A 26,217-nucleotide genomic window follows, 5' to 3' on the forward strand; every position below is an offset into this window, starting at 1 on the left:
AGTACTACCACCTTACAAGACTTTGAATATACTGTTGACAGACGAGTTTACAGAGCAGTTACTTTCTGTGCACATGCTGCCTATGCACCTTTAGTTGAGACAAAAGACACAATGCTCATGCCTTATAAGCCTCTGTGTGGTTTGCTGTATAACTTTTCTCTTTGCATGATGTGAGCGTGTATGCAGCTGTCAAAGCAGATGAAAAGCTTTAGACGCCATAGGTTCTACAACTTTGTGAGGCGTCACTGCTCTCTACTGGTCCAAAAAGGTATTGCACCTTTTGTCACTGTGTCAAAAGGAAACTTTTTTTTCCTTTTTTTTTTTTTTACTAATCCAGGAACTGCAACCGAATTTGTATGCTCAGAGAATTGCAACAGCAGCGATACGCTCGATTCAGAGAAACTTTGCTCTTACCTGAGACGATTATCCTCGAACCCTGCCAATAATCCAACAGGTTTACTTTTTGGTACTTGACTGGTGTGTAAAAACAACATACCCATCTCATTTGCGTTTTTGATGGTCAAATGCATCATTGCTACTACTCTGTATGAAATTATTAAAGAACTTTTAAAAAAGAAGTCAGTGTTGTGCATCCTGCTCTCTTTCTCTAGCTTCCAACCTTTAGAAACAGGCCACACCAAGAACGTCTATGCATTGATAAATGGCATCATGCAACCAAGGAACCCGGCAGACAGATAAAGTTGTGGAGACGTTTAAAGGAGAGGTAGTTAAAAAATAATCCCCAGTTCATTCCCTCGTCCTAAAATGTAAAAGGTTTGGCAGAACCACAAACCTACTAAGACATGAACGTTCATTTAAAGAGGCCAGGGCTGTTGACACTATCAGAGGAGGCTAATGACTTGAGGCTGGGTTGGCAGTTCACCTTCCAGCAAGACAAAGTCCCTAAACATAGAGCCAGAGCGACAGTAAAATGGTTTAGATCAACATTTAGACCTAAATCCAATTGAGAAGACCTGAAAATGATTGTTTCCCTCCACCGCTAAAACCAGTCTTACGAGCAAACTGAGGCAACCCTGAGTCAGTTGTTGCCACTGTAAGCCACATTTTAGCTGAGCTGGGGTTAAGGAAAATGTTCCCATTCTTCTTCATAATAGATAGCAAGTCCTGCAAAACAAACTAAAGTTGCTGGCTGAGATATTTTGCAAAGAACAGTGGGGAACAATTTAGTGTCTAGATGAGCAAAGCGGGTAGAGACCTACCCTAAAAGACTCCATTTGCCTTCCACTTAAAAAACATATGATACTTTGTCGTTGTCTATCACATAAATTCCCATAAAATGACACTGGAGTTTATGGTTGCAATATGCTGTGAAAAACATCAGGAGCTATACATGCTTTTGCTGAGCACAGTAAAAGCTGGTAAGAAGATAAGATTCCATTATTTTTTTTATCAACCTATCCCTTTTATCTTCACATCTTGTGTTTCCACTGTCAACAGGCCTGTTTGGATTGTCAAGAATGTAGTAAAGAGTCTTATTAACATGCCCCTACTACTAAACTAAGACAAAACTACACTATACTTGCTTTTCAAATTAAAATCTTTAGATTTTTTTTTTAATTATTCTTATTTTCATTAGGTAAGAGTGTATCAGGTACTCTATGGCAACTGAAATGGACAGGAATATTATAGGCATTGTGAGACCTCTTAACATTTTACGACCAGGTCAGGAATATGGTGTCAAATTTTAAATAGAGGACATTCTATCTTGTGAAGCCACTGTGTGATGCTCCTGCAGTCGCCAGTTCAGCCGTTTTAACCTGCGTTGAAGCTTTTCAGGCGATCCCCGTAAGTGATACTCGGCAGGAAACTCTAGCTCGAATCAGCCTGAAACAGGCACCAAGGAAAAGTGCTGCCGTGGCTGCAGTTCCCTTATCTGTTATTAGCCAGACAGTCAGATGCTCATAAAAATCTTTCTTTGCAATTGCTTGTCAAGGAAAATAAATGGTTACATCTATGGCTTTGAGCACAACCAGCAGATGGCAGCCAAGATGCAGCAACACAGTAGTTCAATACATTTATGGTGCTGGACTGGATTTTTTTTTTCTATTTAACTTCTAATTGTGGATTTTCATCCATCTTAATTATTGGATATGAGTGTATTTTTAATAAGGCTATCAACCAACCCATTCTCAAGTTTACCAACTGAGAACGTTTAAAGGAGCAGAACTACTGAGTGCTCGAATAATCATCTAGCCCTTGGAAATCTGACACTTTGCTGAAGGACATGTCCAAAGAAAAGGAACCGTTCGGGGATTGCAACAAGGAATTCAGGAAGGAGAGATGATGTACAAAGGCAGTGGGTGACCTTTCACTGGAGGACACACTCTCAGCTGCTATAACGTCATCCACCGCAGCCTCCATCTGCTGCCACTAGAGGACGAATGGTGGGCAGTGTCTGAAGTGCCGAGGCACACTCCTGACCTGAATTCAATGGGAAAATCCAAGCTCAGTTTAGATCCAAATAGGGTGTCTCTACTGTGCATACCCCAAAATAAAAAACTGCAGTCTTTGTTATTATGAGATAAGCCTAGGGTTCCCATGATCAGAGCCTTTTTTTTCTAATTTAGTGACACAATACTAATCTAGATATAGAATAAACAAGACGTCTATACAGCAAAGAAGTTAGTTATTTTGCCAACGCAGCACTCCATTAACCTGTGGACATGCTCTCTAATCCTAGTTCAGGAAGACAATGGTAGACCTTGACCCTATGGGTAATTATTACAACTTAACTTATACAACCTGAGTGCTTTAACCTAACAAGACACAAATAAGATTTAAATTGAAAATATATGTATATTTTACGACCTTTTCGGTGACCTTGTTAGCTCTGGCTCCACATTTTTGGCCATCAATCTGCAGTAATCAGTTTTCTTTACGCAAGATTCATATTTAAACAACTGCACTGAACAAACTGTTAGAGTTTGATCAATAAAACTGTCTTAAACATTTGCGTGCATTTGAGTCTTAGTCCATTTGAATGATCTGTGTAGAAATTATGTGAGTTTTAAAGTTAAAGCTAGTTATTCATCCTGTTCAGAAACACTTTTTGTAATACTCGGTAAAACGATCCTTCCATCCTGAAAGTAGTAAATACATTATGTATTCACAAAATAAAATATGTTTTCTGTGGGAGCTGCAGGACTGTAAAAACTCCTTGTTAGCTTCTGCTTGCTGACTGCACATGTGCACTTCTAGTGTTTATGTATCCGGTTAGCTTAGCGGTTAGCTTGAGTGTTAGCCATTCATTGTAGCTCCACTGCTCTCGAGTCGCAAGAAACAAATACTATTAAGTTCATAAGAAGAAGAGGAAGGCCTCAGCAGAAAGAAATAAGACCAGAGTGGATTTGGGAGATTTTCTTCACATTGATCACCCTGAGAAGCAGAAGCCCCTCGGTCCGAATGGCATGGATTTTACAGAGTGTTATTCCTGCTTTCATTCACTTCTGTCCCTCAAGTTCTGGGGTACCAGCATATCTATTGGCTGTCTCACATGCCAATCATTCTGACGCGCTCATGTCCCGTTAATATCTGTGCTCATTCTTTCATAGTTTCCGCTGGCTGGCTGCGCATGCACACTTCTGGTGTTTATGTATCCGGTTAGCTTGGCGTTTAGCTGTTCATTGTAGCCCTGCCGCTCTCACCGTAGACTTTGAACATAACTGAGAGTCGCAAGAAGCAAACCGCGTTCATGGTTACGAGAAGAAAAGGAAGGCCTCGGTAGAAAAAAATAAGATTAGAGTGGATTTGAGAGATTTTTAAGACTGAAGAACGGAAGAGCTAGGCAAGCCAGTCTTAGTTATTCAAAAAGGGACTTGGGGAAACTTCCGGAAAAATCGCTGACCCTAGCTTTAAACCAGCTAATAGCGAAAATGAACCTACTAATTACTAAGATATTTTGTCCATTTGGCTCATCAGTAGCTGAAAATACAAACTGGGTTGACATGTAGGCATAAAATGTTACTTAAATATTACTAAACCTTAAAAAAATATTCTGTGAAGGTGAATTGTGAGTGTTTTACCTGACAACAACAGCTAAGATTTGTTGTTTAGTGTCAACGACGGCCTTGGGGTTTAAGAAGGCCATAGTTGCTAGCAAGTGTGATTTTAGCATGAGCGGTACTGCTAAACTACCTAAAGTCGTATGCAAACTTAGGCCCTGTTTACATGACAACGATCCGCTGAAAACAAGACTTTTGTTCCATTTTTGTTGACATGTTTACACGACAACGCTCTTATTACACTGTCCATTTACAAGGCAGCAGTAGAAACTGGACAATGGTGAAATTCCCACACTGCGCCACTAGTGGTGCTATGTTACTTGAATCTCAACATGTGCATACGTACTGCCTAAAAAAACACTGCAACTAATAAACCTTCAAGACAGCAGAGAATAAAGGTTTCCTATGGACAGACGAAGAGATTCAACTGTTGATTAAGGCAACTTTGAATTAAATCCGTGCCCATCTGTGGTTATATTGAGAAGAGTCAGCTGCCAAAACAGTGGCTGCATCCAAATACGTCTTTTGGGTAAGGGCTCTTTAGCCAAAGTAGAAGTGCGTCAGCGGTCACCATGATAAGTGCTGTCCGAATAGTGCAGTCAGTAAGAAAGGAGGTAGGAAAAGGAGCCTGTATGCTTCCTCTTGCAGCTAATTTAGCATAGGAACTTTGCAATCTCCCTTACTGTCGTTAAGGAGCCATTAGGAATCCCACAATCCTTTGCATGACATGACATATAAGCACAGCCCACCTCAAGGGAATTTATGATAATGTCCGGAGAGAGGAGAGCGCGCAATTTGTAGTTCAGATTTGACTAGAATCAGCCATGTGCGTTTCCGTCGCATCATGAGGTATGAATTACAGGCTGTCTGAAATCGGCGCAGCAGTTTGAAGCTCCTTTCTTACCCACGATAAAGTTCTTATTGTTAACCCCATGAAAGGTCAAGGAACAGGAGCTAGGAAAAGGAGCTAGGATCTATAATTAGACGTTTATGGATGGAGCCAGTATATTTTGCTAGGCAAGTTTATAAATAAAGCACTTCTCAGTAACAACACTATTCAAAGTGCTATATTCTCCATTTCTATGTTCTTCTTCTTCTGTGGTTTTTAAAATTGTAGGCAGCCATAATGTGTCTGTGCATTAATCTCTACGGATCTCTGTCATACTCTGCATGGGCCAGGGTTTCCCTGGAAGAAAAGTTCTGTCTGTTCCCGTTTACAGAACAGAAACCGGGACGTTTTCTGCAACCCGTTTTCAAACCATGCCGTTGTAAGAAAAAACATTTACTGTTGTCATGTAAATGAACAGTAAACACGCAACCAAACTGTTCCTTTTTCAACAAAAATTGTATAAATTTTTTTCGCCACATGGAAACTTGCTCAAACACAAGTCCCATGACTGGTTCTTGACTTTTTATGAAAGATAATATCTAAAAGTTGGGTTCGAAAATAATCAAAACTTTTTCGGCTAACAAACGGGACATCCTGTATCGAAAATGCACCACTTAATAACTGCCTGGGGAACTTTCTTTTTTTTTTTTTTTTTTAACCAGCTTTGATAACCCCACATTGACGTTTTTCTTAGATTTTATGTAATATTTGAAAAGTTTATTGCTATTAATTTACCTGAAATTTGAAAATACTTAAATACAAAGAATTACAAACTGGTCTACAATGGTTTAAGTGCATGACTATGAAAGTTTTTTTTTTTTTTTTTTTTTTTTTGCGAGTACAAAACAGTAATAGAAATGGAAGAATTGTCAAAGTTCTGGGTCAATCCCTTCCCCACTTTGTACTTTTGCAGATTTAATCGTTTCTTTCTTATCTTCTCAAGTACAGAATTGAGCCGCCTCCATGTTTTGTACTAAATGTGTTAATTAGTCTCCACCTCCTTGACATTTTCTACCTGCCTAGTGAACATGTAGCGTGTGGTTCTCTTCTACTTGCATACATTTTCACATTTATCACACTATAGAAACACACATTTCCAAATGTGAAAGCTAATTAAAAAAAACAATTTGAATAATTGAACTGCTATTATTTAATTAATCTTTACTGTAGTCATCTCCATATGGAAAGTACGTGCATGAAACACGGTTCTGATTGTTGTTTGAGTGAAACGACTTTAAGGAAATGACCGACAGTGACCTCTGATCTAATGTTAGATATATGTTTTCTTGGAGTCTTGCTCACAATAGGTCATAGGTGGTTGTTAAAAAAAACATCCTCTGGCATGCGGCACAATTTCTTACCCCTGAAAAGAAGGGTATGAAATTATGATAACTATAAAGATACAATATTTAAAGAAACAAAGTGATACAAAATGGGGGAATGAAAAGGGCAAATTGAATCTCAAATGAATTTTACTGTATTTGAGCCTTGTTTAGAAACATGAATGAATGTAAGTAAATTTAATGGCTAATATTTAATACCTTCCACAATTTATTTTATAGTGTATGTTAATGATTTAAATAAGTATGATGTTTGCTGTAAAGGTGTATATTGTTTTTGTGCAACTTAAGACTCACTGGCAAAGCCTCTTACTCGCTTGTGCATAAAGGCACAATGGGTTCCTCCTTGGTATTTATGTGAGCCTACACCTGTCTGAGGTCATGACCCGCAATAAGGAGCACCATTGGGACCCCAGATGGCATCCACCACGCGTTACTTACACCCCGGCCGTATTTTAAAGTCATTCTCCATGATAAGATAGCCTACACGCTGCACATACTTGCTAGAATACAAACCAGTAAATCATAAAACTCAGCCTGCTTAAAAGACGCGTGATTTTTATTTTATTTCCCCCCCTCCGGACGCCTCGTGAATTCTTCAGCGTGACGGCTTTCTCGCCCGGGATAATGCCGACTCTGCAGCAGAAGGCTGTGATGCAGCCCCGCAGAGTTGCAGCGTCTGCAGCGCTGAGCGAATGACCTTGGTCAAGGTCGCACTGACGGCACCGGGAGTCTTTCCTCTACTCTGAGTCGCGAGCCCCGCCGCCACGCGCGTGTGACCGCACTGAGATCCAGCAGCTCCGGCAGCACGAGAGAGAAAGGGGGGGGGGGGGGTTAACGCGAGCGTGACCGCGTCGGTTCCGACCACACTGGCGAACGGGACTGGGCTATATTTAGAAGCTGATAATGGTCTGGGTGTCAGGGGCGGGCTGGAGGGGGTTGTACACTTACCCAACTTCTAGTTTGAACCAAATTATATTTTCCTTGCCATAATTGAAAGAGTACGAGTAGCTGTTCAAGGTTGAATATCCCCTTTTTTGGCAACTTTTCTGTTGCTTTTTGTGACCAGCTGTTACCATCAGGCATGTGGGTCTATATTGAGATGCGGGGTGTACAAAGTTTGGAAAAAAAAAAGACAAAAAAAAAAAAAGATATAGGCTATATAAATAAATAAAAAGACAATTGCAAACGACTGTTTCCCCACAGGGAACTTCTGAGCCGATCTTCCTGCTACCTTATCCAGTCAGCGCTACGCTGGACGGAGCCCGGTCAGTGTCATAAGACCAGGAGCATGACTACATTTTCCATAGTGGTGTCCCGCAAGAGATGCAGCTCGATCTCTACTACTTAAAACAAACTCTGTCGAGCATCTGCAGGGGATTATATACAACAACACACAAATAGACACAAACCGTCTGCGAATAAAATCTGTTTCAAACGTAGCTGGCGTGCAGCGTATGAGTTGACAGCAACTCCTGGTTAAGGGAGCGGACCAGAGTCTGAATTAGTTGCCGGGGCAACGTCATGATGAAAGCTGAACTGATTGAGTTTATTTTATTTTGGGGTTGCAGACCCTTGTTTCAACGCCGACGATGACGGTGGTGGAGGTGTCGTCGGACGTAACGGAGAAAGAGAGGACGCAGAGCGGGAGGAGGGAGGAGGGAGGAGAGAGGAGCACGAGACAGAGGCTGCGTCACAAAGTCGTCAAGCTGGCAGGAAGAAGGTCGGAGGGCAGCGGAAGCTCGGCAGTTGAGTTCAACAAAATAAAATTACGTTTCGTTTTTACTTTGTTGGTTTTGACGTTTTATATTTTTTTGGGAGGGGGGGTACATTTACGTAGAGCTCAACTATTTTTTAAGTTTGTTCTTAGTTTCAAATTTGAAAGCTATGACCAGTCTGAGAGACGTTGTTGAAAAAAGTTCGCGGTAGCTTTATTGTTAACAACATACTACCGGAAGTTCTTTTTCCCCTCATGTCTTGACGTCAATATTCAAATACAGCCCAGTTGTAGAAGCCTAAACGGGAATTGGCAACGCCAGTGTCCAGGAGCGAGCAGCCGGGTAGAGCTTTTGGTCGCCGGTTGCTGCTGCCGCTGCTGTTGTTATTGTCATCATCATCACCTCGTTTCGCTGGGATTTGCTTTAAAGGTGATGTGACGTGAAAAAAAAAAAAAAAAAGAAGCCCAGGCGCCATCAGAAGCAAGCCCAGCCGACTTTCCAGCCCTGGAGGACTTGACGGACTTCTCGCCGAATAAGACCAACGAGATGCGCCTCCATCCACCAGTAAGGACCACCGGGGCTGTGGGGTTTGAGACATTATTAATGCTGTTTTCGTGGGCATGCCTCAGTGATGTCCCGATGCGCACGCACGACTCGCCTGGCACAGCTCTAAGTTCGCCTGACCGTGTTATTGGGCTAAGGGGCACAAGCCGCCGAATAAGTAGTTGCACAAATTGTGTCATAATTTGCGGCACACGCTTCCTGTCTCCCTTCCAATCCCCTCATGTGATCTCCATGCTAATTCACGCGTTGGCTCTGTCAGTCTGTCTAATGGTTAATCCCCCAGCTCCCATCAAAGGCTCCACCAATCTGCAAAATTATATATATATATATATATATATATATATATATATATATATATATATATATATATATATATATATATATATATAGTAGAATGCAGAGATTTGGCTTAGTTCACGCAGCAGATATGTATGTCCCCCTCCACTCACCGCAGCTCTTCACTCATAAGACAAATGCTGAATATTCATGACACCCAGCAGTTCCACAACTGCATACTGGGCTATATGTTTTCAATATCTCGAGTCACTCGTCTCGGTTGTAATGCATCGAGCTATCTAAGTCACCGTGCCCCGCTGGACCAGGATTGGGATCCGTGATCTGAAAGCGTAATCCACTTTGGCAATTAACCTTTCACCGGTCCAAGATCAGTAGGCAAGGTCACCACTGGGGTTGCTGCTCCAGCTCCACGAGAGCGCCGCATTCAAAAGCCTCAAACTGAGTTTAATGTGCAAGTCTGCGCCGATGCACTGGCAGGGACAGGACACCCCAGCTGCCTCGAACTAAACCCATAATAGCAACAACAACAACAAAAAAAAAGCCTCTAAACTGCTTTTCAAGTCCTGGACTGTAAAGCTTGAGTAACAACATTCTGTTACTGGAAAAAATATTTTTTTTGCAGTCAGTAGTTCAGGGTGAACTAATGTTATGTTCTGAGTTTATTAAAGCGGACAGTTCACATGAATTCATTCTTGTATTTTTTTCCTCAGTTTTCTGTCTAAGCTCTCATTTCTGTAACCGCTTACAGAGAGTAGTGACCAAACTTCTGCTTACGCGACTTTAGATGAATGAGGGACAAGGTGTTGGCTTCGCTCCATCTGTCCTTCAAGCATTCCTGTGACTGTGACCTTTGGAGTGTGTCATGCAGCATTCAAGGGGGAGGGTAGAAGGGAAGATTCTGCATAGACACACGGGGTGTATTTTTATTTGAGAAGAAAGTAGTTTTTCTTTTTCTTTTCTTTTTTTTTTCAAAAAGAATTAGCGCATGCTTTTGGATCAAGAGACCAAGACTTTTTGCAGGAGGCATGGGCTGATATCAAAGTGTTATGGTAAAATAGACTTGATTGATAATGCCATGTGCCCCCCCCCATGTTATTTAGCCCAATCTTTTCTACAAAACCAAACCCACCTGATTTATTTAAGACAGAAAAGCAACAATTATTCGACTGAAAATATTGTGAAAGGCTGTCTTCTTTCAGCCAGCTGACCAGTTGTGTTAACTGGTTCATGCCTGGAGCTGCAGCGGCTAGTAGTATCTCTGGTCTCCTTTTTTAATGAGTTGTTGAAATTATTAAAGATTTTTTATTTTTTATTTAGCTGCTTTTAGATTTTAATAAATTAGCAACTGCCTTGCCTCGCCTCTAAATCCCGAGGGGCAACTCATAGCGCTTTGCTTACTCTGCAGATGTCCTGATAACCACAGAATTCAACCTGCAGCGCGAACAAGCCAGTGACCTGCCAACAGGACCGAGTGACATATAGGTTTCAAGCTCCAGTTCACAGAACAGGTAAGCTGTCCTCACGTTACCTTTTTATGCTGATGAAATATCTGGCCACAAAACTACGCTTCCCTAAGGATTATAGACGTCCGGGCGACTCGCCGCTCTTTAATCCCGCCACGGACCTTTCGACTGACATTGTTGGCGCCCGCTTCAAAACGTAGCCGCTCAGACTAAAGACGGAAGAGAGACGAAGGAAGTACGGAGGGGTGGAAGGAGCTTTTGGCTTTAGAGTTCAAATCGAAAACACTTCAAGCAACTTGCTCATAGAATCACTGATCGACCGATTATATTTGCTTCAAGCACTCATGAAAGCTGTCATAAGCCACGTCGCGGATCTGTCGTTTAGTCTTTTGCTTCAAAATTTATGACATAAACAGCGTAGAATGGTTTTTTGATTACCCTGCTGGTAAAAAACGACAACGAAACAACCAAACGTGGCGTCAATCGGCCATTAAGTGTTGGCTGGAGAGAGAGCGAGGACTGTTCTTCGTCTCAGAGGGATAAATTAGTCTGAGAATTTACTGAACATGAAAGCAAAAAAAAAAAAAAAAACACCCATTAAAATAGCTTAAAAGTTGTGGGGTCAGGGGTCACAACAGCGTCACAATAAAACAGGGCGGTGGTCATTTCACCCCTGCATCGTTTCATACCATTGGAGTTTTAGGTGTGCTCATCTGTCTCAAGTCCAAAATGAAGGCATCTGCAGTGGGAGGTTTCGTAGCGACCATGTAATAATAAAGTAATAATAGTAATATTACTATTATTATTATTATTATTATTATTATTATTATTATTATTATTATTACTAGGCGTTTGGTCAGATCAGTGATCCTAAATCTTTTGTATTTCAATAGGTCAGATGGCCCAAACAGTGATCAAAAATTATGGTGGAAATAGGATGAATTATTAATAATCCCCAGAAAATAATATTGTTACATTGAATTATATGTTGGATTTTTAGCACAGCTCCCTCTGGATTACTCTATGGCTAAGGCAGCGTCGATCCAACCTATGAAGGAAGCTCATTTTAGAGGCTGGTTTGGAAGGATCTCGTTACTTTTTGACAATTTCCTCTTGTGACCTTTGGTGAGAGTCAGATTGCAGATGCACCATAGAGCTTCACTTTTTAACTCATACCGGAGCAGTGTCCACATCGCTGTAGACCAAGCCCGGTTCTGTCCATCCACCTCACCGTCTATCCTACCACCAGTCATTAATCAACACAAAATTTGGTCACGTGACTCCAGTAAACAATACCCACCTACATGTGGTCGCTTGGTTCTTCTGGTTTGATCAGGGATTATAATCTGTCATATTAAAACTGAGGTAGGGCTGGGCGATATGGATTAAAAAATAAATCTCCGATTTTATCATACCAAATCCGATTAATCGATTTTTTTTCCTCCTTTTTGTTTCATAAAAATAAATTGAAGAAATTATTTTAAAACCTTGCTTTTTATGTCAAGCATTTCGTCAGGGAGTTGACCTGAAATCAAAGTGCAACTAAAAACAAGCTGTGAAACATGCTTGGAAAACAAGATGGCAGCCATGCCAATATAAACAATGAAAATATAACAAAACATTTGCTGCTAGTGGTATTACACATTGAGCTAAGAACAGGCTTCTTGCCCTTGTGAACTTCAAACTAAGTTAAAAAAAAAAAGTAAATAGGTAAATTAAGTACCTCGTATTATGGTAAAAAAAAAAGTTTCTACTTAACAATATTTTGACAATACATTTGCCTAAACATATATCCAGCATCACATGCTGTTCTCTTCATGGAAACCCAATGAGTTTATTGGCAAAATAAAAATCCAGATTTTCCAAAAATGAAATCTTAAAGAATTGTAAATTCGAATTAATCGATTAAATCGATTTATCGCCCAGCCCTAAGCTGAGGTTACAAATTGAAACTGCAATCAACTGAAATAGGGAGCAAATTATTATTATTATTATTTTTATCATTTATGCCTATAATTCATGCCAAATACTTGACTACTAAGAAGAATGAACTGATAATTAAAGTACATAGAAATGAAATAGCTTCTAGCTAAAATAATGGAAGTTGAAAGGGGCAACGTTTTTTTTTTTTTTATAGGGAATAAAATGGGGCTAAAAAAAGGGCGATAATTTAGGACAGAGAGAAAATTTACAGCACAAGATCTACGTGGTAAATCTGGATTAAAAGTAATCGTTCATCCTTTGGAGCGTCTTTGGTTTTTCTGTCAGGGCTGCCAAGTTGACATATTGGAGTTATAGCAAAAAAAAAAAAAAAAAAAAAACCCATCATGATACAGTTACAGCTGGAACTATAATATTGTCTGTCCATCCAATCAGGGGATCCTGTGGCTTTAGAGGTGCGGGTATAATATGTATGATGCACCAAGCTCCCCACGGGACGCTGCTCCTGGATCTACTGCGTTCATCCATATCACAGCAGCTGTTACGGAAAAGCCGATGTGGCCCGGCCCCATGTGAACAACACGCAGCCGGGCCGACGCACGCTAGCGAGAGGCCGGCCGGTCGTGTGAGCGCAGATCCTCCTCCTCCTCTCCTCCGAGCTGAGCCATGAGACCGCGGCGCAGGCACACCTGACCTTTGAGTGCGGCGGTGGTCGCGGCTGTACGGTAAGACGCCGGGCTCGTCCCGGGTCAGAGTGCCAGAAATAAACCGCGGCGGAGGAGAAGGAAGCCGGGGGGGGGGGGGGCAGTCGGGATTAACAGCAGCTAGCCAGCTTAGTTAGCTAAGGTTAGCTAAGCTACAGCTGTCACCCATAGGCGCTGGTTAATGTTGACGCTTAGCTCATGCTAACGCTACAGCTAAGCGCGCCGCCTGCAACACGGGGGGGGTGAAGTTGATTAGGAACACGTTTGTTTGCCTTGACACGGGTTTAGCATTGTTTAGGCTAAACCTAGCAACAGTGGCCTGCGTGTGTCTCACTTTTTTTTTTTTAATAGTATGCCAAAGTCGGCGCACATGGTGGATGGGTGGGGGGGTCAGTCTGGTTAATGTCGGTTCTTGCGCAGCGCTCTGCTGGCGTTTCAAGTCAGGGATTCACCGCGCTTTCCCAACTCCGTCCAAAAAGTGGGCTAAACTTTAAACAGGCCTGGGTTTGCTGTGACCCCCTCTTCTGCTTGTCAAACAAGTCCTCGCATCCAGAGAGGGCAAACTCCAAGGAACGCGTGTGCCAGCGCCTATAGGTTCCAGCTGTCCGCCCGATTAAAGGCACACTGGCTCTGTTTCAGGACCAAGTGCTGAAATTCTCTCTGTAGCATCGTGCGGTCAGTTTCTATACACACTTTGAAGTCTAAAGTTTTCCCTAATAGCACTATAAGAGCCCCCCCCCCCCCTTCCTTTCTTGTTTACATGGCTGATATTGAACAGCTTTGATCACCTCCACAACAGCGGATCATGGCCGGGGAATAAAGGGGGAAAGTGTTTAACAGATTAGGAACAGAAGTGTGCTATCAGGAACCATGTTTGCGCAAAGGAGCGCAGGACGCCGCGGGGTCACGTTAAATAAATGCACAGAGCGAGGGATCTGAACGTTGTCGGTAGGTGCCGGTCTGTTCTAGACATCTTTTGCAAGCAGCCGGGGGCAGTTTAAACACGATAACGGAGTGTACAGAAAGGAAAAAAAAAGCTTGGCGTGGTGCGAGTTACCACGAGGCCTCTGGTTGCAGACGTATCGAGGAGCAGGCTGGGTCACGGCTGCTTTCAACCCGGGGTCTTCTACCCAAATTGTTTTGTTTCTTCCGAAACACGCACGTTCTCACTCAGACTGATCTCGGGGGGGAAACGAACAAAGAAAGCAGGCGAACAGGGGGTATCTCAACAAAACATGTATGAATATATAGGTCCCTGCATTGCAGCATGCGTGTGGCGGTTTGCAACCAGTGGCGCCTCCAGAAATGTTTCATAGGGGGGGGGGCCAGATGGGGCCCCTCAAACTCTTGGGGTGGCACTGAAACTAAAGCCATATTTTATTCTACTGTTGTAGTAAAGCTGCCCTGTAGAAACCTATCAGAAAGACTTAAGTAAACCTCTACTAATATCTTTTGGTTTTTAATGTTTTTGGGGGGATTTTTAACGTTCCTAATGATCTAATGTGCATAGATCAATAACAGTACAGTTAACATTATGAGTTGAATAACAATTTCTTTTTATTGTGCAATTATATTTAGAATAAGGTGCACATTTATTAACTTATTGGAGAACAAAACAGTTACTAGGGAAAAGTAGATACTGGCAGATACAAATAAAAGCGCGATAGAAGCGTGGTTGCCTACAATTTACACTGGCCAGTGGGGTGGCCAGGACATGGCATGGGGGGGGGGGGGGGGCATGGCCACCCCTGGCCACCCCCTGGTGGCACCCTGTTTGCAACTCCTCACAAATTCATCGGCCGCCGTGCGCCCTCTAAGCCGGCTGCTAACCGCACATTTGTGGACTTGGCTCGCTCCGTCGGCTTGTTTTATAAATCACGTATTATGAATGATTTATTTCTACACGTGGAGTTACGCTGTGATTGATTCGCGCCTAGATTCACTCATTTGTTTGTCACAGCAGGCCGTTCCGAGATCAGGACACGACGTGTGAAATAGGTCGGACTGCTTTGCAGTTGGTGTTGGTCTACGGTGTTGTCTGTAACGTCTGACTTATCGGACACATAGAGGGGCTGAGTCAGTTTTTTTTCTCTGTTTTGGATCTGAGGTCTGCACACAGCCGCCGTCTCACTCCCAGGTTACTGCAGCACCCGCGCTGCGTTGTGCGGAACATAAGTCATATCTCTGGATCTGAAGGAGGAGTGGCCACCGTTTTTTACGAGCCCAGTGACCTTCATTCTGTCACCTTGGCCGTTTTAACGACTACAAACACAACCGACAGACTTCCCACTGCGGGGACCGTCTGAAGACCGCAGGGTTTTTTTTATTTGGAAGCGTTAAATGTTATATTTTGATTGGCAGGCTAAAAACCTGAAAGCAGGGAACAAGGAGCGGCAATGCTGGGGGGGAGAAAAGGAAAAAAAAAAAAGACCCCTGTTAGTGATTAAACATTTTGTAGGGCTTCTGGGGACGTCCACGTTCTGCTGTTTTGATAAATCAAGGTGCTTTTCACTTTCTGTGACGACGGCAGGAGCAGTGACTTGATTCTCGCTCCCCGCTTCTTCGTTTGTAAACGGGAGAAAAGGTTTCCGATCGGATTGAGACAGATTTAACACCACAGATTGTGTCGAGACTTTTTTTTTTTTTTTTTAAATTACTAACATCCTGTTCTTTACCATGGCTGTGTTTACAGTCAACTCACGCCTTGTCCGTGACATCAGTGCAAACCTTAAACCTGGGCCTGGCTCACGGAAAGCCTCAACAACATAAACTGGAGAATGACTGTAATTGGCTGAGCTCTGTAGCCCGTGTTCACGTCAAGACTTCAGCTGGATTTTTAGCTTTCTCAGCATGGAGAATATGGATTTTTCTTTTGTCTTTTGACGGTTAATATAATTGAATATGATGTTAGAAGTCCTATATATTTTTTTTGATTTCCTGGGCTGTGGCCAGGAATTCGTACAGATCGATTTTTTTTCCTGTTGCGTTTTCTCAACCACCTTGCTGTTCAGTGTCAACCTTCTCATGTTGGGATGTGGCTCCTGCAGGAAGTTAAATGGCTTTGACTGTAGTTCTTGCTGAGAGGAAACATTTCACGGAGAATGCAGCACAGGTTGAAGTTCTCACGTCTCAACTTGGCTCGGTTTCACCGTGTTCGCACATACGGCGTAAAAGAGAAAATCAAAAGCTGCGGCTAAAATAATAAAGTAGTTATTACTATTGTAAAGTTACCTAAAAACTGTTGTTTAAAAAATACCTTTGAAACCTCCTAAATTTAGTAACATTTCTCAGGTGCTTATGGAGTATATGAAGATTTCAGTAGTATAGCAAGCTTATATTAGCAGCAATTACTGGGGCTCGACTAGCTAACCGCTGTTAGCATTTGCAGCTAATGTTTGAGCTCATGCCGTGACACTTGTCTGCGTGCTTCAGCAGCTAAGTTCGTCTCTCTGGGAAAAGCGTTGTCGTTTTGTTACAGCCAGCTGACCGGAAGTGTGCAGAAATACGTGGGGGAGGGGCACAGTTTGCTTTCCTCTCCATACAGACCAGAAAAATGACTGTCGGGGATCTCATAAAAAGGCTTTTCTAGTAGAAAATGGTTTTGATTAGGGCCATGCCAACAGCTCTCTTGCCGGCTATTTAACTAGCCGGTAGCTAATTTCTTCAGGTAAAGTGAAACTAGTTTATGCTCCTGCTACGCAGTCGGCTTTCTCCAGCCATAATGTGGTTTAAAGGGCAAACGCATGCGAGGGAAGAGGGTCCAGCACCAGTATTTACTTTGACCTTTCTTTGTTTACGTTTTCCTCCGTCAGGCATCATGTCTTCCCGGGAGCGTCGCTCTGATGTCTACATAAAGGCGGAGCCGAGCAGCCCAGAGGGAGGCGGGGGAGGTCGGACCAGCCCCGGCGGGGCCTCCTCGGACTCCTCTCAGAGCGGCGGCGGGGGGGCCAGGGGGGACGGCGCCAAGCGCTACTCGCCGCCGCTCTACACCCCGGCGCTGCGCTGTCATTTCAAAGACGAGGGCGGCGACGGGGCGGAGGAGGGCTCCGCCGGCAACGGAGCGGGGCGATGCAAGTACGCCCTGAGCACGCTGCCCAAGAGGCTGTGTCTGGTGTGCGGCGACGTGGCGTCAGGGTATCATTACGGCGTGGCGTCATGCGAGGCCTGCAAAGCCTTCTTCAAGAGAACCATTCAAGGTGTGTGTGTGTGTTTAGGTGAAGCAGATGTGTTGGCATAACAACGTAATTTGTCTATATGCCCTTTATACGTGTTTATTATGCCTTCATGAGGGATAGTGTAGAGAATGTGATAAAATGATTATGTGTGATAGCTGATGCCGAGCTCAATAAGGAATTATGGGTGTGTGTGGTGTAGATACATACATAACTGATGCTTATTCAGTCCTTGGCATTTAATTAACTGGAAACTGCTGTTTTCTCTCATTAAGGTAATATTGAGTACAGCTGCCCTGCGTCCAACGAGTGCGAGATCACCAAAAGGCGACGAAAAGCCTGCCAGGCATGCCGCTTTACTAAGTGCCTCAAAGTAGGCATGCTGAAAGAGGGTAGGTGTTTGATTTGGCATTCTCAGTCATTATTCGGCTTTTTCATTTTGCACCACATGTTAATTGCTGATTGATTAAGTTAGCTCGGAGTTGGTGTAAGTATTCATCCCCCCCCCTTTTTTTTTTTTTTTTGTTATTTAGGAGTACGTCTCGACAGAGTCAGGGGTGGAAGGCAGAAGTACAAAAGGCGCCCGGAGGTGGAGAACGCAACATATCAGAGCGCTCCTCTATCTCTCACTAAAGAAAGTGAAAAAGGTGCCATTTATTTTACGTCTTTTTTTTTTTTATTTTTTATTTTTATCTCTCTTGGTTTTCTGGGTGTTCTTTAGGCAGCATACTCAAATCACTCCACAGCTTTATTTTCGCTAATAAGACTAAAACGGGTTCAATTGGACTGCATACTTTTTAGTGCCGTTGATGCTTGAAACTGAATATTCATAAGCTCAGCTTGACCTGAGCCTATTGCCTTGTGAGATCTAGGTGGAAAATTTGTGAACGTATGCATGCATGCAACAACTAATTTGTATTTTTTTAAGCCAGCCAGGATCCAATAGATTATATAAAAAGTACATATTTGAGTGGATTTACAATTCACTCGGATAATGAATCTGTTTTGAAACCTTTACCTTTCTTTTTTTTTTTTTTCTAGTGAGGCTTAAATTGTTTCTAAAAATGCTAAATTGTCTGTAACAAAAAACAAGTGACAATTTATTGGTGTATTCAGGCACTTGATAAAAACAGTCGGTCCCTTTTCCTATACTTATCACTCAGTTGAAATGTACAGGGAATCCATTAAAAGCATTTGTGACTTGATTAAAAATGCATCAGTAGTGAAAATGGCGCCCCCTACTGCTAACAAAGGTTCATTGTGCTGCTTATGGTTTGAAACGAGCTGTTTGGTAGCAGTTCTGCACCAGTTAGCAAAAGCTTCATGAAAGTTTGACGCACCTAGCTTTAATTTTTCACAAATCTAGCTGCAGCACTATTGGAGAAGAAATCGGAGTGTAAGCAAAGGGAGTGATGGGAAGTCTCTGCCCTGACAGGTGAATACAGTCAGAGGCAGGACAATAGGGCTTATTGTGGGGTTATAAATTTGGTATATTTGTGTCGGGGTAATCGGTTCGGCGTTGATTTAGCCATTTATCTGACCGGTTTGTTTTGTGCTTTGCGCAGGTTCTTCCAACATCATCGTGTCCCATCTTCTGGTGGCGGAGCCCGAAAAGCTGTTTGCCATGCCGGACCCTCTGCAGCCGGACACGGCCCAGCGCACGCTCACCACCCTGTGTGACCTTGCCGACCGCGAGCTGGTTGTGATCATCGGCTGGGCCAAACACATTCCCGGTAAGAGGCGGTGACGAAACCCCCGCTCCTCCCGTATAGCGATAAATGTACGGCCAGCTCGTCCGGAGCGTATTGATCTTCATGAATAAGCAGCGGGAGTCTGACGCTGAAGGCGGGCGGGAGCCAAATGTCACGGTGAATGTATGTAGGAGCCTGACGGACCTGCGGAGCGTACAGCAGGCGCTGTAAGGGGAGAAGGTCATGTAGAGTTTACAAAAACACTTAAAGGCTTCAGCATTCATTACGGGAGGCGTTTATGGTGTTATGACTGCAAGAATCACTCGTCTTCATCACCCTTGAGCAGGAACGGCGGCCCTCTTCGCCGCAGCCAAGCGCTGACACGCCTCCTCGTTGTTTAAAAGGATTGGGCGGTTATTTTTATTACCTGCAGGGGAGGATTCACATACGGTTTCTATTCCTGACACGTTTGTCACCATCACTTCTAAAAAGGTGATCAAACGCATCTCTACTAAGAGGCCGTTACCTGCCGCAGCATCTGCCGTCTGTCTACTCCACCGGTGGCTGCTTTTTGTGTAATGATGGGTCCAAACAGGATCTAATGAGGTTCTGGGACCATCAGATGGTACAAATGTCTTAATGAAATTAGGGCTGCGCGATAAATCGATTTAATCGATTAATTCGAGTTTACATTTTTTTTAGGAATACATTTTTGGAAAATTGGGATTTTATTTTTCCAAATTAATCATTGGGCTTCCGTGAAGAGATCAGCACGCAATGCTGAATATATATTTAGGAAAATATATTGTCAAAAAGACAAAAGGAAACTTTTTTTCTTTTTTTTTACCGTAATGTGAGGCACTTTAATTTACTCATTTACTTATTTTTTTTAAACTTAGTTTGAAGTTACACAAGTGATGTGAAGCTAGGGCTGAACGATTTTGGAAAATAATCTAATTCCGATTTTTTTTTTTATCTTAATATTGCGATTTAATGGAATTTTTTGTTTTTTGAATTTGTTTCTTCGCTGTGCAGATTAGTTGTTAAAAGACCCACAGCATCTAAACTCGGAGCAGAAATGATTGCGTTCTGCCTACGATATATTTTTAACCAAAATTGCAATTTTCACTTTTCTCTGCATTAACCACAAGCAACAAAAATGGCCTCTAAATAAAGATGTTTGTAAACAAGGGCTATTTAAAACAAGAACTTTTAATGTTTCTATTAATCAGAATATTGTTCAAGAGAACAGCTTTAGTTGATTTGGACATCGATCCTTGTTGAACATAAAGTGCAACCAACAAGCAAGTCTATGTATTAAACTGATTGACCTGTACTTAATGCTTTGTATGATTATATAAACTGTAAAACAAGTAATAAAATTAGATTATCTCACTTCTGCAACTGTCTTTCCTTCCATGTGGAGGCAAACCCACTTTAAACATTTTACCAACACCTAATGGACGCGTCTAATTCCCTAATTGTTACATAGCCAAAAATTGCAGACTCTGCGATTTGGAAATTGCGTTTTTTTTAAATCGCGATTATATTGAAAATGCGATTAATTGTTCAGCCCTATGTGAAGCCTGCTCTTAAAAGCAAGTTTTTAAATTCATTTCTTTAATTTCTTTTTCTGAAAAGAAAAGGAGGGGAAAAAAGAAATCGATTAATCGGATTTGGTAAAGTAAAATCGGAGATTTTATTTTTAAGCCATATCGCCCAGCCCTAAATGAAATAAGATAAAAATAAAATACATTGAAGCTTGTGGGTGTAACATGAGCCCATTTGAAGAGTTCTTGGGGTGTGAACACTTCTGGATGGCTGTAAATACCACCGTCTGTCACTGGACTGAACAATTATAATGAGTAAAACTGCTTTTATGTTGGGTCGGGTGAGACGTGGCAGATTTGCTCAGCCCAGTTGGGTTCTGGGTGTGTGGGCAGAGGTTTTCCTGACAATGTGGCTCTAAAGGCCCCGCTGCTCCTGAATGTGGTGCAATCAGGAAGCAAAAGGTAGTCCTGAGTATTTATGATGCACAAATCCAGCAGCTGTTTATGCTTAAGCTTGTTAGATGTGGAAACAGGAAGTAGCCTCATGCCTGATAATATGAAGATTATAAGGACAATATGAGGATTATAAGAGACATTAGCATTCCTTTAGGTGTATTGTCATCTAGAGTCAGATGTCCTGCTCCCTACAGTAACTAGAGAAGTTATTAACCTGTCCTGTTGCGTTCCTACAAACCTGGATCTTCGTTGTCCGTCGCGTCTCTTGCAGGCTTCCTGTCTCTGTCCCTGGCCGACCAGATGTCGGTGCTGCAGTCCGTGTGGCTGGAGGTGCTGGTGCTGGGCGTGGCGTTCCGCTCCATCGGCTGCGAGGACGAGGTGGTCTTCGCCGAGGACTTCGTCCTCGATGAGGAGATGTCACGCGTTGCTGGATTGACGGAGCTGAACGCCGCGATCAGCCAACTGGCCCGCCGTTTCCGTGCGCTAAACGTGGACCGGGAGGAGTTCGTCATGCTAAAAGCCATCGCCCTCACAAACTCAGGTACTTTACTTTTAGTTGTGGTATATACTGAGAAGCTATATGTACGTTAAACAACGTTACGCCGCGTGTTGCTCACTCAGAACGCCGGCCCCGCCAACCTTGCTCAGCTTCATGAACTCATTCACACACATGCAGCACTTTTCTAGAAAAATCCTTTTCATTGATTGGCTGAGTACACATTAATGAGCTACAAAAGGACGTATGCGTGTTATTAAGGCAAGCTAATCTAGAGTAATAAAACGGCGAGCTCTTATCGGTGTCGAAAAGTTCAGCCTTTGGAGAACAGTTGATTCAGCAAAGTCCTGTTTTAAGGCTGAGGGTTGTAGCATGTTTGGATCAGATTATCCTATGAGGCTGCCACCGCTCATCCACACAGAATAAGAGTTTGCTGTATGCAAGCTTACGGATCTTAACGATGAGCGTGAGGGAACATTAAGGTAAAACATCAATAATTAATGCAAAGCGTGTATTCTTAACAGCAGATTGGCAAATTATGTCTCACTGCTACCTGATGGCAGCAGTTCAAACATGGAGAGGATGTAAGGAGTCCCTTATGATCAGTCCCTTCAACCTGAGCTCATGGACAGGGGCTCTCTTCTGTTTCCATGTTGCTGCCCGTGTACCACACTTAATGACGTTAGAAAGAAATATAACAACATACAGGTTATCAGCCCAAATTTAGGTTAAATAACTAACACAGACAAATTAATCTTTGTGTCTGTTGTTACCAGACTGGTAATTTTAGGCTCTGACTATATTTGTTGTATTTAGGGTTGCACCGGGAGCTTGACCGGAGAACAGACCCTCAGCGACTCTAAAATCCTGTAATTTTCCATTCAGTAAATGCAACCAGGTCCCGATGCCGCTTATTGAGTGAAGGTTTAAGTTTGCTGATTTAAGAACCACTGAGGTGTTCAAACTGAAGGAAGTCAGGCAGTCAAAGCAAGGATCTACATTTGTAAGGGAATACATTTAGTAAATCTAGTCGCACTAACTGCGCTAGCTGCCAAGATAAAATGCTAAAGCCAGTTTAAAATGTAAAAACCTGAAATCATTTTGGTTGTTTTTTTTTTTTTTTTTTTAAATGGCAGCAAAAGCCTGTTTTACAGAGACTGCTCTCACACACAGGCCTAAACATCTTAGGAAGGAGGGCGAGAAAAATCATTTCAATTTTTTCTCAGGATGGTAAATTGAAATCAACCGAATTCGAGAGTCTTGTAAAAATCTGTCAGCAATCAGCATAAACATTTGTGTTTTTTTTTTTTTTTTTTTCAAAAAAATATTTGGCAATTTAGTCTAGATAATCATGCTGTAGAACAACAAAAACAAGCGTTTAATAGTAAGAAAGATAATCCATTAAAACATCAATTCTTACTAAATAATCGTGCAGAGGAAAGGAAGACGTCCCACTACCTGCAGATGTGCTCTGGCCACAGCAGCTGAATGAATTGGAACAATAGTTTTGTCCAACACATGGCAGCATTCCTTGCTATTTATAATTAGGAAGGGGGGGGGGGGGGGGGGGGCACGGAAGATGTAACTAAATTAGCAGCAGAGAGAGAAGTTGTAGGAGAATCCACAGGTGGAGTTGGGGCTTAGAAATGCAAATCTAAAGGCACAGCAAAAAAAAAGAATATTGGTACAAACAACATATTCCAGTTTCATATATATTTTTTTAGAGGGTTCTGACAAATGTGGGACTAAAGCTAAACTAGTCTAACGGGGCTGCGTTGTGTCCTAACCCTGTGCTCCCGCTGTGCCGTCAGACTCCGTTTACATCGAGGACATGGAGGCTGTGCAGAAGCTCCGGGACCTCCTCCACCAGGGCCTGCTGGAGCTGGAGTGTCAGCGGCGCCCAGACGACCCCCAGCGGGCGGGGCGCCTCCTCTTAACGTTGCCTCTCCTCCGACAGACTGCCGGCCGCGCGCTCACCACCTTCTACAGCATCAAGACCCGCGGCGGCGTTCCCATGCACAAACTATTTCTGGAGATGCTGGAAGCCATGATGGACTCTCCTTAGAGGGCCGAGCAAAGGACATAAAGATGGGAGGGGGGGGGGGGGGGGGGAACCGACAGAGAACTGGTCTACAAGAGTGGACAAGTGGTTTATAAAAAAAAAAAAAGGAAAGTTTTTAATAGAGAACTAATAATGAGGGATTTATGCTTCTTGTTTTAAGCTGCGTGAACAAAGAAAATGCGAGAAAAGGAAGAGAAAAAAAAAAGCATATTCACATTTCTAGGAGGGATTTTGCTTTTTACACCATGAGGGTACCTGCCAAGTTCCAGTAAGAAGAAGAAGAAGAAGAAGCCATGACTGGGTGCAGAATATTTCACTACTTTCATGGAGGGCTTTTTTTTTTTCATGCCATCAATCTACAAATACTTTACCACTTTTAGGTACACCGCAACCGCTTTTGAACTTTTTAACACAACGCTACATCTGCACATAAAAGCCATATTTAGACATCCGGCGTGAAGCTCGAGGGTCCGTCAAGGCGGGGGTGCGGGGGTGCGGGGGGGTGCTGGAGTTGTTGGCGAACCATAGGAGTTACTTGCAATATGTTAAAAGCAATATTGTCCGTGACGTTCAAAAATACAGAGAACAAGATGCTCGTTAGTATTTGTGTGCGTCAGTTTCTCTCCAAAACTTTGGACCCCAAGTGCTTATTATTATTATTTTTTTTTTATTTCTGTCATCTCGTGTTCTAGGAATACGGGATGACTGGGCGGAGAACAGGAAAGACTGCAGCTCTTTTTCTAAGTTAAACCAGAGGGTTATTTAACATTAAGCCACCGGGAATCCGGACGGATTCAAGCAAAACTCGCGGCGCACAGGAGGAACGTGCATCCGTACCGTTCTGCGTTTGCCGTAAATCCTAACGGCAGAACCACGGCTTCCAGGATGCCCGTCTGCGATGGTGTGCAGTGGAAACAAATGAGATCAGGGAAGAAATCAACTTTTTCACATTGAACGCTTCTGTGGCTATACCAGCGGTTGGAAAAGAGATGGATCCGCCTCATTTGCTAGTTTTTTATATATATATATATATATATATATATATATATATATATATATATATATATATATATATATATATATATATATATATATATATATATATATATATATATATATATATATATATATATATAAATAATAAAAAATCCCCTCCTCCACTACAACCACACTTTGACCTCTGCAGCTGTGTGTGCAAAAAAAGAGAGGAAAAAGAAACACTTCTTTCATATGTGGGGAGGAACATTTTAACACTAACCTATATGACTGCTAATTAATGTGTGGTGGGATTTGGCTGCATTTTTTTTTTCTTTTTGGCAGTAACGACGAACATTGCATAAAGATCTTGAACGGTTCAACGTCGAGATCCTTCCTCCTTCCTCCTCCTCCTCTTCCTCCTCCTGCGGACGCACACCCAGTGAAGTCGAACCCACGCCCTGGATCGGTGCTCAGGGCTGCAAGACGTTCAGCTTAATGCAACATCTCTCTTTTTTTAGGATGTTGAAAAATCCTTGTCTGGTAATGTGTCGAAGGTCCTACTCTTTATTAGAAATATTTGTATAGTCACAGTGTAAATGATCATTTAGGTAAGCAAAAAAACAAACAAACTACAATATCTGATGTTTATTGAAAAAAAACGAAAAAAAAAAACAAGAGAAAATCAGATCCCTATAACTATTTAGAGACCAAATGGTCAGTACTCTTAGCTATGTACAGTTCCATTTAAATAAAACATGCAATTTGTAGTGGAAGCTAATAAAGCCAGCAGATGTAATACTAATCCCTCCCCCCCCACTTCCCCATTACAATATTTGTGCAGCTTCCTGTGTGCTGATGTTCGTAAAGATTTATCTTAGTTTTCTTATAGTTTACCTCTTAGGATATATATAAGGGTATATGTACATCGTTTCTGTGGGTTTGAGATTAAGCGTTTCACGCGGGCTGTTTTTCTTCAGGGGTGGGGGGGGTAGTTTAGGGATCAATTTGAAATGGCACTATAAACGCAGTGGCTAAGTAAGGCTACAGAAGGCTACCTCAGGAGGCAGCATCAGCCACATGGCCAATCAACTGTGGAGAAGGAAGAAGAAAAAAAAGTCAATTTTTGAACTGTGGATGTGGGGAATTTGTTAAACATGCATTCACTTCTGTTTGCGTTATTTTTTTACGACTCGGTGACGCTGGTTGGGTTACACAGTACCACATTAGCAAGGGTTGAAGCAGGGTCCGATATCTGGCAGAACGTGACCCAGATCAGCTGTTTTTTTTTTTTTTTTTCTCCTTTTTGGTTTTCCAGCCACGGGACGCTTTTGTCTCCGACTTCATCGATGCCACGCAGTTCTTTGTTGATGACTGGGTCCTTTTAATGCAAAGATGGATCTGTTCTGTTTATCTTTTGAGTATACCTGTGTGTTTTTGGTACAATGGGTTTGCGGGTTGGGGTTGGGGTTGGGGGGGGGGTGGATTGCCTGTAGTGTTCAAATGATACCGTCATCTCTAGGTTCGATTACTAATGTGCACATTAACATAAATGAGCAATACGACAAATTACCAAACCTCACACATTTCCTTGTATAGCCACCGTGTACATTTAACATTGCCAGTTCTAATTCTGAAAACCGACTTAATGTTATCTTATTTAGAAAATTCAAATCAATGTTTGTATTTTGAAAGAGTATTTAAAATGATTAAATTCTATTTTTTACTCAATTTACTGTCGTTTGTTGGCACCGCTTTAATTTTTGTGTGCGACGCTGGCTGTAAATTTCCGTAGGGATTTTTATTTATTTTTTCTTTTTATTTCTATTAGGTAAACAGTTTGATGTCCTTGTCTAAATATGTTCACATTAAATTCA

At 42.4% G+C, this 26,217-nt stretch overlaps 1 protein-coding gene across 2 annotated transcripts; it reads left to right on the plus strand.

Moving 5' to 3' along the window:
• Window positions 1-8,247: 8,247 nt before the first annotated feature.
• esrra (estrogen-related receptor alpha) lies at window positions 8,248-24,425 on the plus strand. Of its 2 annotated transcripts, XM_012871250.3 has the most exons (8): window positions 8,248-8,533; window positions 10,236-10,338; window positions 16,751-17,134; window positions 17,386-17,502; window positions 17,644-17,757; window positions 18,676-18,843; window positions 21,079-21,348; window positions 23,115-24,425. In XM_012871250.3, exons 3-8 carry the CDS (start codon window positions 16,756-16,758, stop codon window positions 23,366-23,368), a joined length of 1,302 nt encoding a protein of 433 aa, XP_012726704.1. In that variant the 5' UTR covers window positions 8,248-8,533; window positions 10,236-10,338; window positions 16,751-16,755; the 3' UTR covers window positions 23,369-24,425.
• The last annotated feature ends 1,792 nt before the right edge of the window (window positions 24,426-26,217 follow it).

The sequence above is a fragment of the Fundulus heteroclitus genome, chromosome 11 (assembly GCF_011125445.2).
Source record: "Fundulus heteroclitus isolate FHET01 chromosome 11, MU-UCD_Fhet_4.1, whole genome shotgun sequence".
NCBI lineage: Eukaryota > Metazoa > Chordata > Actinopteri > Cyprinodontiformes > Fundulidae > Fundulus > Fundulus heteroclitus.